Raw genomic sequence first — 19,522 nt, forward strand, 5'->3', positions numbered from 1 at the left:
CCAACAGTGCAACATGAAGATTGTCATCACCTTCAGGTTTCAGAGGGTGTTATCCTGCCAGTCTGTCCTTTCTGGAAGTTTCCACCGTTGGAGAGAAAGTACCAGGCTCTGCACCGACACGCAAGCCTCCGTTGCCTCGTCTCCGTTCAAAAAGACGTGAAAGCTCAAACGCAGTCACACCCAGATCGGCTAATTAACACGCTGTAATCGCGGCTGTGTGCTAATTTCTGCTGTGACAGGCGGTGATGTGCAGTGTGTGTAATTTCCGCCCCACCCCCACCCCCGCCCCCGCGTGAAGCCGCCTCTGCTTCTCTTTCTGCCGCCGCAGTGTTTAGAAAGTAATTTTCCTCCAAATTAAATCACTGCCTCCTCGAACACACATACCAATTTTCAAATTCAGAAAGAAATTACTTTGTGTGTGTGTGTGTGTGTGTGTGTGTGTGTGTGTGTGTGTGTGCCTAGGGATAGAAGTAGACTGTGATGGAGGAAGTGTCCTATCACAGGTACAGCGTTGGTCGTGTTCGGGAGCAGAGACTAGCCCAGCCTCTCTCTCCGTTTGGTTTAGGGTGGAGGGCTTAGTCTCTGCTGCTAAGCTTGGAGTCGCAGAGCCAGAACATACCCTGTAAAGCCCGTCATTACTTCTGTTTGCATGAGACATCGGACAATGAGACATCGAACTGAACAGTTTAGTGCAGACAGCGTGGCTCATTGGCCACAATGCAGAAGGATTCACTGAATATGTATTTTTTTTCCTCTCTCTTTCGAGCCAGTGTTTTCAATCTCCCTCCATTGCCTTGGGTGGAGATGCTATCAACAAGTAGCTTATTTATGTTTACATATTTACTGTACACATCTGCAGCGGATAGTGTTTACTGATATGGTGATTTGAATTCCAAATGACTAACACATATTTGTGTGCCGTTTGTTTGCACTTGTGCATACAGTTTGTTTTCATAGATGTTCTCAGAGAGCATTATGTGCTGGTGTAGGCCCACTCCCACACAATGGCTTAAACACTATGGACGTATTCATTTGTAAGGGATCATTTTTTTCAGCCATGAATGTATAGTGATTTACTGCCCGTGTCGGAGTCAAGCAGATAAATTTACTGCCACACACTGTAGTTTAATAGCTCTAAGCTGGGGCCTGGAACCACATATCATTGTGCATTTATGTGTGTTTGCATTGCTAAATCATCCATCCATTTGCTCTGGTGGGGCTGAGGTGGCATTCATATGTAAAGGGAGATGCATGTATTCATGCAATTAAATCCTGTTTTAAATCCTGATCATATTTGTTATAGAGATGGATTCTGCTGTGTTGGTTATAGGGATGAATATTTTATACCCAGAGGAAAACAAATGTATCAGTGAGTTCATTCAGTGTTGATAAGGATTAAGAAATAGCTATGCTGGGTCAAATGGACCAGTTGAAATAATTGCTCTCTGTCATGTTACATGTGTGTGGATAGTGGATAGTTGCACGTGAGCAGAGGTGAATAGCAGGGTGTGCTAGCTGCTGTGATAGAGGTTACGTTGACTCTAAAGCATAGACACTTCACCAGTGGAAGACATAGTGTAAGTGTGTGTGTGTGTGTGTGTGTGTGTGTGTGTGTGTGTGTGTGTGTGTGTGTGTGTGTGTGAGAGAGAGAGAGTGAGGGAGGAGATGTATTTGTCATAAAGTGAATGAGTAAGTGGGACAGACAGAATGAGAAAGCAAAAGACAGAGAGAGTGAGTGAGAGAGAGAGAGAGAGAGAGATAGAGAGAAAGATGTGTAGCAACAAATGTATATGATTAGCACTGCAGACACTTCCCTGTCTGAGCCCCTCTTCCTGGAACTGAGCTGAGCTAAGCTGTGTTTGTCTGGCCATTAATTCTCCGGGGTGTCTCTGGACAAACGCTCATCCAGCACGGGGGCGGCGCGGTGTTATGCAGTGTGGAACGGGGCAGTGAGAGCTCTCGTCTGGCCCTTTAGAAGCAGGCCGACGCTAAGAGCATTTCTGTGCTCCAGATGACACTTAGCACTTCAGAGGTGTTTGGATGGAGGTGTGTGTCCGTGTGTGTCCGTGTGTGTCTGTGTGTGTCTGTGTGTGTCCGTGTGTGTGTGTGTGTGTGTGTGTGTGTGTGTGTGTGTGTGGTGTATCTGGTGTGACAGATGTGTGTGTGTTTCTGCTCACTTACCACTGTTCCTGTTACAGGAACGGAACACACTCTCAGAAACATACATATGCATATGCATACACACACCAACAGATACAAAATCAGACACAAACACACATACACACAGTCACACACACACACACACACACACACACACATACTTGTCTTTATGCCCTTGTGGGGCCACCTGACTAGGCCATGCATTGTGGGAACCACCCTTTCTAAAGGACATACAACACTGAATAAAATCAGGCAGCAGCCTTGAGTGGATATAGAACAGATATGTCACTTCCAATTATCAATCAGACAAAGTAGAGGTTTTTGACCTGACAAGAACCTCCTTTGTGGGGATCTGGTCAGGTTTTTAGTGCTTTGTGGTGACAATATGTACACACCATCTGGTTTACTATCCTTCTGGGGGCCCTAAACACACATTTCAGGTCTTTCTATTCTTCTGAGGAACATCTTAACACACTTCTCAGGTATATCATTCTTCTGGGGAACAGCTGTTCTGACATCACTAGACAGGACCAACAGTCAGACACCTGCACCCCAGATTGACTGCTGTCTAAACGTGAAGGTGATATGGCCTACCTACGGTCATAAAATTAGAGTTAGGTGATAGTCAGTTTGGATTATGTATGCTGCAGGCATTATAGGACAGGTTTGTATGCTATGCTATGCTATGCTCTCCCTCTCTCATATATATATATATATATATATACATAGATGCCCCCATGGTGAGAGGCGGCTGGGGGGTTCTAAGACCATGTTAGACCACACTGCAGTAGAGCTTGCTGAATGTTCTCATGGCGCAGCTCAGCAACTGCTTCCCTCAAATCCTGTTCAGCCCCAATAGAGTTGGTGCCATTATCTGAGATAAAATGAGACACCTGACCGCTGTGACACATGAAACGGTGGACGGCATTTATGCACAAATCTGTGTCTAGTATAACCCACCTCAACCCTGTCCTATTGCGTGCAGAGGAAATCTGAAAGACAACCGATTATCCCGCCACTCGGACTGAGCACTGTGAACGGTGAGTGCCCAGACCCTACATTTTAATGTGGGTCTGGCTCGTCAGGCTAGCCTTTTGGGGCTTGCATGTAAAATCATTTCATAAAGGTTGATTTTTTTTTTTTTTTTAAATTGATGATGCACACCATCAACCCACACACGGTCAGAGATATACGAGCCACAGACAGACACACAGATGCATGTTTCTATATAGATAGGGTTTCTACACATGAAGCAGAACTATCACCTGAACATACTTTAAACAAAGCTCTTTACTGAGTGACAATACAATTACAGATACTGAACAAAGAATCCAAACAAAATACTGAACAAATTAAACTCTCAACCCTTTCTCTCCCTCTTCGCTTAACCCCCCCCCCCCACCCCCCACACACACACACACACACTCTCGATCCCCTCTCACTCCCTTTCTCCCAGTCTCTCCTTCTCTCTCCATGCCCCCCCCCCCCTCCCCCCAACACTCTATTCCCCCCCTCCCCCAACACTCTATCCCCATGCCCCCCAACACACTCTCGATCCCCTCACCCTCTCCTTCTCTCTCCATGCCCCCCCCCCCTCCCCCCAACACTCTATTCCCCCCCTCCCCCCAACACTCTATCCCCATGCCCCCCTCCCTCCCCCCAACACTCTATCCCCATGCCCCCCCCCCCCAACACACTCTCGATCCCCTCTCACCCTCTTTCTCCCAGTCTCTCCTTCTCTCTCCATGCCCCCCCCTCCCCCCAACACTATCCCCATGCCCCCCCCCTCCCCCCAACACTATCCCCATGCTCCTCCTCTCTATATGGTACCCCCAAACTCTACCCCCTCTCCTCTCTATATGGTACCCCCAAACTCTACCCCCTCTCATCTCTTTCCTGTCTATCATCCTTCCTCATTTCACATTTTCCTCTTCAGTGCAGTAATTCGATTTTTTATGTAAAATTTGAGTGCCTTCCAGTCTCTATTTTTTAGTGCAACTGGCTCTGATTTAAGGCACTTATCACAGTCACACTTTCTTGGAACATTGCAGGTCAAAATGAAGTTTCTCATGTGTTTTTCCACAGCAGCTATCTCCTCGGTTTCCCAGGGCCTCCTCTTCTGTGGCTTGTGAACTAAGTAAGAAATTAATGACAAATTAGCTTAGGATATAAATGGACAGTAATTGTGATTCAACTAAAGTCTATTGTACAACATATAGGATATCCTTACTGGTCTTGGACTTTTTCTTCTGGACACTTTTTCTTCTGTCGTCTCCATCTGAACTGCTTTCCCGTTCATTTAGCCGTAAAACACTCTGTGTCCGCTTTTGTACTGAATGACAAGGTGAACATTGTTATTGTTAAAACTTAATTCACATAGAATCCAAGCTGATCTGAGAATCACATAGTGAAGGCAATACATTGGTGGATTTTATTCTATACAACAGAAATGCGCCGGTGTACTGCTTTAAGGTAGTCTCTATTTAGCAGCTGCCTGTTCAACTGGTTTGAGAGTTGTGTAAGTGTTGAGGATGTATCAAGATCACAACACACTTCTCGGGTATTGCTATTCTTCTGCACACTGCTTGTTAAACAAAATCCTTCAGCAATACAGTCCTCCTGGGTATCCCATTGTCACACCCTGCTTGATCTACATGTTGCAGTGGGGACAGAATGAAAATAACCCTGAAAAACACCTCATCTATGATGAGCTGTGGCAGATGGGGAGTACCTTCAACCATAAGCTTATCCCTCCAAAATGCAAAACAGAGCAGTTCAGGGGGCACATAGTGACAACCGCCATAAGACTGTCCAACAGTACAGGAACAACCCCCCACCCCTTTCATTCTCAAACTGGTGACCACCAGTGGTCAGGTGTAAGACTGCATGTCGCTACAGGTATTCCACTCGTGCAATGACAAAGTTGAATATAATGTAATTCCTACAGCACGGGCAAGAAACTAGTAATGACCTGGGAAAGCTTGGGCTGAGTCTAATGTGCAACTCTGATTGCTCACCATGGCACACCTCCACACCCACTAGACACACTTCCACACCCCCCCAGGCACACCTCCACACCCCCCGGGCACACCCTCAGGCACATCAGGAACACCACCACACCCATGTTGAGGGGCAACAAGACTTAGCTTTCTCAGCTCAACAACTTGAATGTCACTATACCATACCTTTGCTTACGACGCGGTTGGCACATGATGATGCCCGTAGGCCGCCCGGGCGATTCAATCAGCATAAATTGTACATTTTCAGAAAGCTGATGATGTGGGGGATGTCATTTCACCCCCATATTGAGGGGGAACAAGACTTAGTTTTCTCAGCTCAACAGCTCTGGCAGACCTAGTATATGACTCGGTACACACACAGTATGGCCTGGTACCCACAAAGACAAATTTGGTTTAAATATCTATATATATTCTGAAAGTACATGTTATAAGGATTTCATTTCACCCCCCTTTTACATATGCACAACTTATTGTTTTCAGAGCCACACAATTTGAAGTTCAACAGTGTGTGTCAATGGCATAACTAGTATATGACTCGGTACACACTTAGTATGGCCTGGTACCTACAAAGGCAAATTTGGTATCTCTATCTCTATCTCTCTATATATATATTCTGAAAGTACACGTTATAAGGATTTCATTTCACCCCCCTTTTACATATGCACAACTTATTGTTTTCAGAGCCACACAATTTGAAGTTCAACAGTGTATGTCAATGTGAGGCTTAGTATGTGACTCGGTAGAGAGTTAGTATGGCCTGGTACCTACAAAGGCGAACTTGGTATAAATATCTATATATATTCTGAAAGTACACGTTATAAGGATTTCATTTCACCCCCCTTTTACATATGCACAACTTATTGTTTTCAGAGCCACACAATTTGAAGGTCAACAGTGTGTGTCAATGGCAGAACTAGTATATGACTCGGTACACACTTAAAATGGCCTGGTACCTACAAAGGCGAACTTGGTATAAATATCTATATATATTCTGAAAGTACACGTTATAAGGATTTCATTTCACCCCCCTTTTACATATGCACAACTTATTGTTTTCACAGCCACACAATTTGAAGATCAACAGTGTATGTCAATGGCAGAACTAGTATATGACTCGGTACACACTTAGTATGGCCTGGTACCTACAAAGGCAAATTTGGTATAAATATCTATATATATTCTGAAAGTACACGTTATAAGGATTTCATTTCACCCCCCTTTTACATATGCACAACTTATTGTTTTCAGAGCCACACAATTTGATGTTCAACAGTGTATGTCAATGTGAGGCTTAGTATGTGACTCGGTAGAGAGTTAGTATGGCCTGGTACCTACAAAGGCAAATTTGGTATAAATATCTATATATATTCTGAAAGTACACGTTATAAGGATTTCATTTCACCCCCCTTTTACATATGCACAACTTATTGTTTTCAGAGCCACACAATTTGATGTTCAACAGTGTATGTCAATGTGAGGCTTAGTATGTGACTCGGTAGAGAGTTAGTATGGCCTGGTACCTACAAAGACGAACTTGGTATAAATATCTATATATTATACTGAAAGTACACGTTATAAGGATTTCATTTCACCCCCCTTTTACATATGCACAACTTATTGTTTTCAGAGCCACACAATTTGAAGTTCAACAGTGTGTGTCAATGGCAGAACTAGTATATGACTCGGTACACACTTAGTATGGCCTGGTACCTACAAAGGCAAATTTGGTATCTCTATCTCTATCTCTCTATATATATATTCTGAAAGTACACGTTATAAGGATTTCATTTCACCCCCCTTTTACATATGCACAACTTATTGTTTTCAGAGCCACACAATTTGAAGTTCAACAGTGTGTGTCAATGTGAGGCTTAGTATGTGACTCGGTAGAGAGTTAGTATGGCCTGGTACCTACAAAGGCGAACTTGGTATAAATATCTATATATTATACTGAAAGTACACGTTATAAGGATTTCATTTCACCCCCCTTTTACATATGCACAACTTATTGTTTTCAGAGCCACACAATTTGAAGTTCAACAGTGTGTGTCAATGGCAGAACTAGTATATGACTCGGTACACACTTAGTATGGCCTGGTACCTACAAAGGCGAACTTGGTATAAATATCTATATATTATACTGAAAGTACACGTTATAAGGATTTCATTTCACCCCCCTTTTACATATGCACAACTTATTGTTTTCAGAGCCACACAATTTGAAGTTCAACAGTGTATGTCAATGTGAGGCTAAGTATGTGACTCGGTAGAGAGTTAGTATGGCCTGGTACCTACAAAGGCGAACTTGGTATAAATATCTATATATATATATATACTGAAAGTACACGTTATAAGGATTTCATTTCACCCCCCTTTTACATATGCACAACTTATTGTTTTCAGAGCCACACAATTTGAAGTTCAACAGTGTGTGTCAATGGCAGAACTAGTATATGACTCGGTACACACTTAGTATGGCCTGGTACCTACAAAGGCGAACTTGGTATAAATATCTATATATTATACTGAAAGTACACGTTATAAGGATTTCATTTCACCCCCCTTTTACATATGCACAACTTATTGTTTTCAGAGCCACACAATTTGAAGTTCAACAGTGTATGTCAATGTGAGGCTTAGTATGTGACTCGGTAGAGAGTTAGTATGGCCTGGTACCTACAAAGGCGAACTTGGTATAAATATCTATATATATATACTGAAAGTACACGTTATAAGGATTTCATTTCACCCCCCTTTTACATATGCACAACTTATTGTTTTCAGAGCCACACAATTTGAAGTTCAACAGTGTGTGTCAATGGCAGAACTAGTATATGACTCGGTACACACTTAGTATGGCCTGGTACCTACAAAGGCGAATTTGGTATAAATATCTATACATATTCTGAAAGTACACGTTATAAGGATTTCATTTCACCCCCCTTTTACATATGCACAACTTATTGTTTTCAGAGCCACACAATTTGAAGTTCAACAGTGTGTGTCAATGGCAGAACTAGTATATGACTCGGTACACACTTAGTATGGCCTGGTACCTACAAAGGCGAATTTGGTATAAATATCTATACATATTCTGAAAGTACACGTTATAAGGATTTCATTTCACCCCCCTTTTACATATGCACAACTTATTGTTTTCAGAGCCACACAATTTGAAGTTCAACAGTGTGTGTCAATGGCAGAACTAGTATATGACTCGGTACACACTTAGTATGGCCTGGTACCTACAAAGGCGAACTTGGTATAAATATCTATATATATTCTGAAAGTACACGTTATAAGGATTTCATTTCACCCCCCTTTTACATATGCACAACTTATTGTTTTCAGAGCCACACAATTTGAAGTTCAACAGTGTGTGTCAATGGCAGAACTAGTATATGACTCGGTACACACTTAAAATGGCCTGGTACCTACAAAGGCGAACTTGGTATAAATATCTATATATATTCTGAAAGTACACGTTATAAGGATTTCATTTCACCCCCCTTTTACATATGCACAACTTATTGTTTTCAGAGCCACACAATTTGAAGTTCAACAGTGTGTGTCAATGGCAGAACTAGTATATGACTCGGTACACACTTAGTATGGCCTGGTACCTACAAAGGCGAACTTGGTATAAATATCTATATATTATACTGAAAGTACACGTTATAAGGATTTCATTTCACCCCCCTTTTACATATGCACAACTTATTGTTTTCAGAGCCACACAATTTGAAGTTCAACAGTGTATGTCAATGTGAGGCTTAGTATGTGACTCGGTAGAGAGTTAGTATGGCCTGGTACCTACAAAGGCGAACTTGGTATAAATATCTATATATATATACTGAAAGTACACGTTATAAGGATTTCATTTCACCCCCCTTTTACATATGCACAACTTATTGTTTTCAGAGCCACACAATTTGAAGTTCAACAGTGTGTGTCAATGGCAGAACTAGTATATGACTCGGTACACACTTAGTATGGCCTGGTACCTACAAAGGCGAACTTGGTATAAATATCTATATATTATACTGAAAGTACACGTTATAAGGATTTCATTTCACCCCCCTTTTACATATGCACAACTTATTGTTTTCAGAGCCACACAATTTGAAGTTCAACAGTGTATGTCAATGTGAGGCTTAGTATGTGACTCGGTAGAGAGTTAGTATGGCCTGGTACCTACAAAGGCGAACTTGGTATAAATATCTATATATATACTGAAAGTACACGTTATAAGGATTTCATTTCACCCCCCTTTTACATATGCACAACTTATTGTTTTCAGAGCCACACAATTTGAAGTTCAACAGTGTGTGTCAATGGCAGAACTAGTATATGACTCGGTACACACTTAGTATGGCCTGGTACCTACAAAGGCGAATTTGGTATAAATATCTATACATATTCTGAAAGTACACGTTATAAGGATTTCATTTCACCCCCCTTTTACATATGCACAACTTATTGTTTTCAGAGCCACACAATTTGAAGTTCAACAGTGTGTGTCAATGGCAGAACTAGTATATGACTCGGTACACACTTAGTATGGCCTGGTACCTACAAAGGCGAACTTGGTATAAATATCTATATATATTCTGAAAGTACACGTTATAAGGATTTCATTTCACCCCCCTTTTACATATGCACAACTTATTGTTTTCAGAGCCACACAATTTGAAGTTCAACAGTGTGTGTCAATGGCAGAACTAGTATATGACTCGGTACACACTTAAAATGGCCTGGTACCTACAAAGGCGAACTTGGTATAAATATCTATATATATTCTGAAAGTACACGTTATAAGGATTTCATTTCACCCCCCTTTTACATATGCACAACTTATTGTTTTCACAGCCACACAATTTGAAGATCAACAGTGTATGTCAATGGCAGAACTAGTATATGACTCGGTACACACTTAGTATGGCCTGGTACCTACAAAGGCAAATTTGGTATAAATATCTATATATATTCTGAAAGTACACGTTATAAGGATTTCATTTCACCCCCCTTTTACATATGCACAACTTATTGTTTTCAGAGCCACACAATTTGATGTTCAACAGTGTATGTCAATGTGAGGCTTAGTATGTGACTCGGTAGAGAGTTAGTATGGCCTGGTACCTACAAAGGCAAATTTGGTATAAATATCTATATATATTCTGAAAGTACACGTTATAAGGATTTCATTTCACCCCCCTTTTACATATGCACAACTTATTGTTTTCAGAGCCACACAATTTGAAGTTCAACAGTGTGTGTCAATGGCAGAACTAGTATATGACTCGGTACACACTTAGTATGGCCTGGTACCTACAAAGGCGAACTTGGTATAAATATCTATATATATATACTGAAAGTACACGTTATAAGGATTTCATTTCACCCCCCTTTTACATATGCACAACTTATTGTTTTCAGAGCCACACAATTTGAAGTTCAACAGTGTGTGTCAATGGCAGAACTAGTATATGACTCGGTACACACTTAGTATGGCCTGGTACCTACAAAGGCGAACTTGGTATAAATATCTATATATTATACTGAAAGTACACGTTATAAGGATTTCATTTCACCCCCCTTTTACATATGCACAACTTATTGTTTTCAGAGCCACACAATTTGAAGTTCAACAGTGTGTGTCAATGGCAGAACTAGTATATGACTCGGTACACACTTAGTATGGCCTGGTACCTACAAAGGCAAATTTGGTATCTCTATCTCTCTATATATATATTCTGAAAGTACACGTTATAAGGATTTCATTTCACCCCCCTTTTACATATGCACAACTTATTGTTTTCAGAGCCACACAATTTGAAGTTCAACAGTGTGTGTCAATGTGAGGCTTAGTATGTGACTCGGTACACACTTAGCAGGGCCTGGTACCTACAAAGCAAATTTGGTATCTCTATCTCTATCTCTCTATATATATATTCTGAAAGTACACGTTATAAGGATTTCATTTCACCCCCCTTTTACATATGCACAACTTATTGTTTTCAGAGCCACACAATTTGAAGTTCAACAGTGTGTGTCAATGTGAGGCTTAGTATGTGACTCGGTAGAGAGTTAGTATGGCCTGGTACCTACAAAGGCGAACTTGGTATAAATATCTATATATTATACTGAAAGTACACGTTATAAGGATTTCATTTCACCCCCCTTTTACATATGCACAACTTATTGTTTTCAGAGCCACACAATTTGAAGTTCAACAGTGTGTGTCAATGGCAGAACTAGTATATGACTCGGTACACACTTAGTATGGCCTGGTACCTACAAAGGCGAACTTGGTATAAATATCTATATATTATACTGAAAGTACACGTTATAAGGATTTCATTTCACCCCCCTTTTACATATGCACAACTTATTGTTTTCAGAGCCACACAATTTGAAGTTCAACAGTGTGTGTCAATGGCAGAACTAGTATATGACTCGGTACACACTTAGTATGGCCTGGTACCTACAAAGGCGAACTTGGTATAAATATCTATATATATTCTGAAAGTACACGTTATAAGGATTTCATTTCACCCCCCTTTTACATATGCACAACTTATTGTTTTCAGAGCCACACAATTTGAAGTTCAACAGTGTGTGTCAATGTGAGGCTTAGTATGTGACTCGGTACACACTTAGCAGGGCCTGGTACCTACAAAGCAAATTTGGTATAAATATCTATATATATTCTGAAAGTACACGTTATAAGGATTTCATTTCACCCCCCTTTTACATATGCACAACTTATTGTTTTCAGAGCCACACAATTTGAAGTTCAACAGTGTGTGTCAATGGCAGAACTAGTATATGACTCGGTACACACTTAGTATGGCCTGGTACCTACAAAGGCGAACTTGGTATAAATATCTATATATATACTGAAAGTACACGTTATAAGGATTTCATTTCACCCCCCTTTTACATATGCACAACTTATTGTTTTCAGAGCCACACAATTTGAAGTTCAACAGTGTGTGTCAATGGCAGAACTAGTATATGACTCGGTACACACTTAGTATGGCCTGGTACCCACAAAGGCAAATTTGGTATCTCTATCTCTATCTCTCTATATATATATATTCTGAAAGTACACGTTATAAGGATTTCATTTCACCCCCCTTTTACATATGCACAACTTATTGTTTTCAGAGCCACACAATTTGAAGTTCAACAGTGTGTGTCAATGGCAGAACTAGTATATGACTCGGTACACACTTAGTATGGCCTGGTACCTACAAAGGCGAACTTGGTATAAATATCTATATATTATACTGAAAGTACACGTTATAAGGATTTCATTTCACCCCCCTTTTACATATGCACAACTTATTGTTTTCAGAGCCACACAATTTGAAGTTCAACAGTGTGTGTCAATGGCAGAACTAGTATATGACTCGGTACACACTTAGTATGGCCTGGTACCTACAAAGGCGAACTTGGTATAAATATCTATATATATACTGAAAGTACACGTTATAAGGATTTCATTTCACCCCCCTTTTACATATGCACAACTTATTGTTTTCAGAGCCACACAATTTGAAGTTCAACAGTGTGTGTCAATGTGAGGCTTAGTATGTGACTCGGTACACACTTAGCAGGGCCTGGTACCTACAAAGCAAATTTGGTATAAATATCTATATATATTCTGAAAGTACACGTTATAAGGATTTCATTTCACCCCCCTTTTACATATGCACAACTTATTGTTTTCAGAGCCACACAATTTGAAGTTCAACAGTGTGTGTCAATGGCATAACTAGTATATGACTCGGTACACACTTAGTATGGCCTGGTACCTACAAAGGCAAATTTGGTATAAATATCTATATATATTCTGAAAGTACACGTTATAAGGATTTCATTTCACCCCCCTTTTACATATGCACAACTTATTGTTTTCAGAGCCACACAATTTGATGTTCAACAGTGTATGTCAATGTGAGGCTTAGTATGTGACTCGGTAGAGAGTTAGTATGGCCTGGTACCTACAAAGGCAAATTTGGTATAAATATCTATATATATTCTGAAAGTACACGTTATAAGGATTTCATTTCACCCCCCTTTTACATATGCACAACTTATTGTTTTCAGAGCCACACAATTTGATGTTCAACAGTGTATGTCAATGTGAGGCTTAGTATGTGACTCGGTAGAGAGTTAGTATGGCCTGGTACCTACAAAGGCGAACTTGGTATAAATATCTATATATTATACTGAAAGTACACGTTATAAGGATTTCATTTCACCCCCCTTTTACATATGCACAACTTATTGTTTTCAGAGCCACACAATTTGAAGTTCAACAGTGTGTGTCAATGGCAGAACTAGTATATGACTCGGTACACACTTAGTATGGCCTGGTACCTACAAAGGCGAACTTGGTATAAATATCTATATATTATACTGAAAGTACACGTTATAAGGATTTCATTTCACCCCCCTTTTACATATGCACAACTTATTGTTTTCAGAGCCACACAATTTGAAGTTCAACAGTGTGTGTCAATGGCAGAACTAGTATATGACTCGGTACACACTTAGTATGGCCTGGTACCCACAAAGGCAAATTTGGTATTAATATCTATATATATATATATATATATATATATATATATATATATATATATTCTGAAAGTACACGTTATAAGGATTTCATTTCACCCCCCTTTTACATATGCACAACTTATTGTTTTCAGAGCCACACAATTTGAAGTTCAACAGTGTGTGTCAATGGCAGAACTAGTATATGACTCGGTACACACTTAGTATGGCCTGGTACCTACAAAGGCGAACTTGGTATAAATATCTATATATTATACTGAAAGTACACGTTATAAGGATTTCATTTCACCCCCCTTTTACATATGCACAACTTATTGTTTTCAGAGCCACACAATTTGAAGTTCAACAGTGTGTGTCAATGGCAGAACTAGTATATGACTCGGTACACACTTAGTATGGCCTGGTACCTACAAAGGCAAATTTGGTATCTCTATCTCTATCTCTCTATATATATATTCTGAAAGTACACGTTATAAGGATTTCATTTCACCCCCCTTTTACATATGCACAACTTATTGTTTTCAGAGCCACACAATTTGAAGTTCAACAGTGTGTGTCAATGTGAGGCTTAGTATGTGACTCGGTACACACTTAGCAGGGCCTGGTACCTACAAAGCAAATTTGGTATCTCTATCTCTATCTCTCTATATATATATTCTGAAAGTACACGTTATAAGGATTTCATTTCACCCCCCTTTTACATATGCACAACTTATTGTTTTCAGAGCCACACAATTTGAAGTTCAACAGTGTGTGTCAATGTGAGGCTTAGTATGTGACTCGGTAGAGAGTTAGTATGGCCTGGTACCTACAAAGGCGAACTTGGTATAAATATCTATATATTATACTGAAAGTACACGTTATAAGGATTTCATTTCACCCCCCTTTTACATATGCACAACTTATTGTTTTCAGAGCCACACAATTTGAAGTTCAACAGTGTGTGTCAATGGCAGAACTAGTATATGACTCGGTACACACTTAGTATGGCCTGGTACCTACAAAGGCGAACTTGGTATAAATATCTATATATTATACTGAAAGTACACGTTATAAGGATTTCATTTCACCCCCCTTTTACATATGCACAACTTATTGTTTTCAGAGCCACACAATTTGAAGTTCAACAGTGTGTGTCAATGGCAGAACTAGTATATGACTCGGTACACACTTAGTATGGCCTGGTACCTACAAAGGCGAACTTGGTATAAATATCTATATATATTCTGAAAGTACACGTTATAAGGATTTCATTTCACCCCCCTTTTACATATGCACAACTTATTGTTTTCAGAGCCACACAATTTGAAGTTCAACAGTGTGTGTCAATGTGAGGCTTAGTATGTGACTCGGTACACACTTAGCAGGGCCTGGTACCTACAAAGGCAAATTTGGTATAAATATCTATATATATATATATATATATATATATATATATATATATATATATATATATATATATATATATATATATATATATATATATTCTGAAAGTACATGTTATAAGGATTTCATTTCACCCCCCTTTTACATATGCACAACTTATTGTCTTCAGAGCCACACAATTTGAAGTTCAACAGTGTGTGTCAATGGCAGAACTAGTATATGACTCGGTACACACTTAGTATGGCCTGGTACCCACAAAGGCAAATTTGGTATTAATATCTATATATATATATATATATATATTCTGAAAGTACACGTTATAAGGATTTCATTTCACCCCCCTTTTACATATGCACAACTTATTGTTTTCAGAGCCACACAATTTGAAGTTTAACAGTGTGTGTGTCAATGGAAGAACTAGTATATGACTCGGTACACACTTAGTATGGCCTGGTACCTACAAAGGCGAATTTGGTATAAATATCTATACATATTCTGAAAGTACACGTTATAAGGATTTCATTTCACCCCCCTTTTACATATGCACAACTTATTGTTTTCAGAGCCACACAATTTGAAGATCAACAGTGTATGTCAATGTGAGGCTTAGTATGTGACTCGGTAGAGAGTTAGTATGGCCTGGTACCTACAAAGGCGAACTTGGTATAAATATCTATATATATACTGAAAGTACACGTTATAAGGATTTCATTTCACCCCCCTTTTACATATGCACAACTTATTGTCTTCAGAGCCACACAATTTGAAGTTCAACAGTGTGTGTCAATGGCAGAACTAGTATATGACTCGGTACACACTTAGTATGGCCTGGTACCCACAAAGGCAAATTTGGTATCTCTATCTCTATATATATATATATTCTGAAAGTACACGTTATAAGGATTTCATTTCACCCCCCTTTTACATATGCACAACTTATTGTTTTCAGAGCCACACAATTTGAAGTTCAACAGTGTGTGTCAATGGCAGAACTAGTATATGACTCGGTACACACTTAGTATGGCCTGGTACCTACAAAGGCGAACTTGGTATAAATATCTATATATTATACTGAAAGTACACGTTATAAGGATTTCATTTCACCCCCCTTTTACATATGCACAACTTATTGTTTTCAGAGCCACACAATTTGAAGTTCAACAGTGTGTGTCAATGGCAGAACTAGTATATGACTCGGTACACACTTAGTATGGCCTGGTACCTACAAAGGCGAACTTGGTATAAATATCTATATATATTCTGAAAGTACACGTTATAAGGATTTCATTTCACCCCCCTTTTACATATGCACAACTTATTGTTTTCAGAGCCACACAATTTGAAGTTCAACAGTGTGTGTCAATGTGAGGCTTAGTATGTGACTCGGTACACACTTAGCAGGGCCTGGTACCTACAAAGCAAATTTGGTATAAATATCTATATATATTCTGAAAGTACACGTTATAAGGATTTCATTTCACCCCCCTTTTACATATGCACAACTTATTGTTTTCAGAGCCACACAATTTGAAGTTCAACAGTGTGTGTCAATGGCAGAACTAGTATATGACTCGGTACACACTTAGTATGGCCTGGTACCTACAAAGGCGAACTTGGTATAAATATCTATATATATACTGAAAGTACACGTTATAAGGATTTCATTTCACCCCCCTTTTACATATGCACAACTTATTGTTTTCAGAGCCACACAATTTGAAGTTCAACAGTGTGTGTCAATGGCAGAACTAGTATATGACTCGGTACACACTTAGTATGGCCTGGTACCCACAAAGGCAAATTTGGTATCTCTATCTCTATCTCTCTATATATATATATATTCTGAAAGTACACGTTATAAGGATTTCATTTCACCCCCCTTTTACATATGCACAACTTATTGTTTTCAGAGCCACACAATTTGAAGTTCAACAGTGTGTGTCAATGGCAGAACTAGTATATGACTCGGTACACACTTAGTATGGCCTGGTACCTACAAAGGCGAACTTGGTATAAATATCTATATATTATACTGAAAGTACACGTTATAAGGATTTCATTTCACCCCCCTTTTACATATGCACAACTTATTGTTTTCAGAGCCACACAATTTGAAGTTCAACAGTGTGTGTCAATGGCAGAACTAGTATATGACTCGGTACACACTTAGTATGGCCTGGTACCCACAAAGGCAAATTTGGTATCTCTATCTCTATATATATATATTCTGAAAGTACACGTTATAAGGATTTCATTTCACCCCCCTTTTACATATGCACAACTTATTGTTTTCAGAGCCACACAATTTGAAGTTCAACAGTGTGTGTCAATGGCAGAACTAGTATATGACTCGGTACACACTTAGTATGGCCTGGTACCTACAAAGGCGAACTTGGTATAAATATCTATATATTATACTGAAAGTACACGTTATAAGGATTTCATTTCACCCCCCTTTTACATATGCACAACTTATTGTCTTCAGAGCCACACAATTTGAAGTTCAACAGTGTGTGTCAATGGCAGAACTAGTATATGACTCGGTACACACTTAGTATGGCCTGGTACCCACAAAGGCAAAGTTGGTATTAATATCTATATATATATATATATATATATATTCTGAAAGTACACGTTATAAGGATTTCATTTCACCCCCCTTTTACATATGCACAACTTATTGTTTTCAGAGCCACACAATTTGAAGATCAACAGTGTATGTCAATGTGAGGCTTAGTATGTGACTCGGTACACACTTAGCAGGGCCTGGTACCTACAAAGGCAAATTTGGTATAAATATCTATATATATTCTGAAAGTACACGTTATAAGGATTTCATTTCACCCCCCTTTTACATATTCACAACTTATTGTTTTCAGAGCCACACAATTTGAAGTTTAACAGTGTGTGTGTCAATGGAAGAACTAGTATATGACTCGGTACACACTTAGTATGGCCTGGTACCTACAAAGGCGAATTTGGTATAAATATCTATACATATTCTGAAAGTACACGTTATAAGGATTTCATTTCACCCCCCTTTTACATATGCACAACTTATTGTTTTCAGAGCCACACAATTTGAAGATCAACAGTGTATGTCAATGTGAGGCTTAGTATGTGACTCGGTAGAGAGTTAGTATGGCCTGGTACCTACAAAGGCGAACTTGGTATAAATATCTATATATATATACTGAAAGTACACGTTATAAGGATTTCATTTCACCCCCCTTTGACATATGCACAACTTATTGTTTTCACAGCCACACTATTTGAAGTTCAACAGTGTGTCAATAGAAGGCCTAGTGACTTGGTACAGACTTGGTATTGCCTGGTACTACAAAGGCGAACTTGGTATAAATATCTATGTGTATTCTGAAAGTATATGTTATAAGGAGTCCATTTTACCCCCTTTTAAATATGCACAACTTATTGTTTTCATAGCCACACAATTTAAAGTTCAATAGTATTGTGTATAGTATGGCAGGCCTAGGGTAGGCTATATGAGTCCGTACAGAGTTAGTATGGCACCTATAAAGACAAATTTGGCATAAATATCTATTCTGAAAGTACAAGTCCATTTTAGCCTACGGTAGCACTTTATTTTAATGTGTCGCTGTTACAGTGTACCTACCTGATTAGGTACAGTGGTACAACCTGTGTAACAACATGTACTATCAGGTACTATCATTGTACTTGCATTATGTATTTGTGGGTACCTACATATAGTTGTTACATTGTAATACTGAGTGCTTTTACAAAACTTTGCCAATTTGCCAAAACTTTCATCAGAGGCAAAGAGCTGACCTGAGACCTGCTGGATGGGGTAAATCTGGTCATGGTAGATTTGATATACAAACCATTCTTAGCTCCGGTCAAGGCCTCATTGTCTTCAGTGTACATGTAACAGCTGTGCTGCTACAACCTTGTTACTCTTTGATACAGTGGAATAAACGTATTAAGTGTACCAGTTAATTACTTACATGTACATATGACATGTATGTTGTGTCTTTGATGTCTTGGAACAGGTCTACTAATTCACATGTACTATGTGGTGTAACAGCAGACACGTTTCAACACATCAATTACACATTACAGGATGCATGACATCATTGACAGGATGTATATAATTTGTACATGTAAGTACTTAACTGGTACACTTTATTTTAATGTGTTTATTCCACTGTATCAAAAGAGTAATAAATGTGTACCGACACAGTTGATACATGTACTACAGTATGTAGGGTAATGGCAGACATGTTCCAAGACACCAATGACACAACATACATGTAATATGTAATTGTAAGTACTTAACTGGTACACTTCATTTTAATGGGTTTATGCCACTGTATAAAAGAGCAATAAATGTG

The 19,522-nt window shown here is 39.2% G+C and overlaps 2 protein-coding genes and 1 long non-coding RNA gene across 24 annotated transcripts in view; 1 reads left to right on the forward strand and 2 right to left on the reverse strand.

Moving 5' to 3' along the window:
* The window catches only part of LOC121724343, a 19,849-nt gene extending 17,001 nt beyond the window's left edge, over positions 1 to 2,848 (reverse strand). Inside the window, exon 1 of the long non-coding RNA XR_006035187.1 lies at positions 2,302 to 2,848. This is a non-coding gene — a long non-coding RNA (uncharacterized LOC121724343). The remainder of the gene's footprint in view (positions 1 to 2,301) is intronic.
* The window catches only part of cdh13 (cadherin 13, H-cadherin (heart)), a 450,477-nt gene that overhangs the window by 216,824 nt on the left and 214,131 nt on the right, over positions 1 to 19,522 (forward strand). The window lies entirely within an intron of this gene.
* Positions 4,013 to 19,522, reverse strand: part of LOC121724336 (fibrous sheath CABYR-binding protein-like) — a 36,979-nt gene continuing 21,469 nt past the window's right edge. For 21 of the 22 annotated variants that reach the window (XM_042110812.1, XM_042110833.1, XM_042110817.1 and 18 more), the window contains 2 exons: positions 4,391 to 4,492; positions 4,013 to 4,293 (listed from right to left, as the gene is read on the reverse strand). In XM_042110812.1, coding sequence (XP_041966746.1) covers positions 4,079 to 4,293; positions 4,391 to 4,492 — 317 coding nt within the window. In that variant the 3' untranslated portion in view covers positions 4,013 to 4,078. The remainder of the gene's footprint in view (positions 4,294 to 4,390; positions 4,493 to 19,522) is intronic. The other variant, XM_042110828.1, reaches the window with a different exon arrangement.

This window comes from Alosa sapidissima, chromosome 11 (genome assembly GCF_018492685.1).
Source record: "Alosa sapidissima isolate fAloSap1 chromosome 11, fAloSap1.pri, whole genome shotgun sequence".
Classification (NCBI taxonomy): domain Eukaryota; kingdom Metazoa; phylum Chordata; class Actinopteri; order Clupeiformes; family Clupeidae; genus Alosa; species Alosa sapidissima.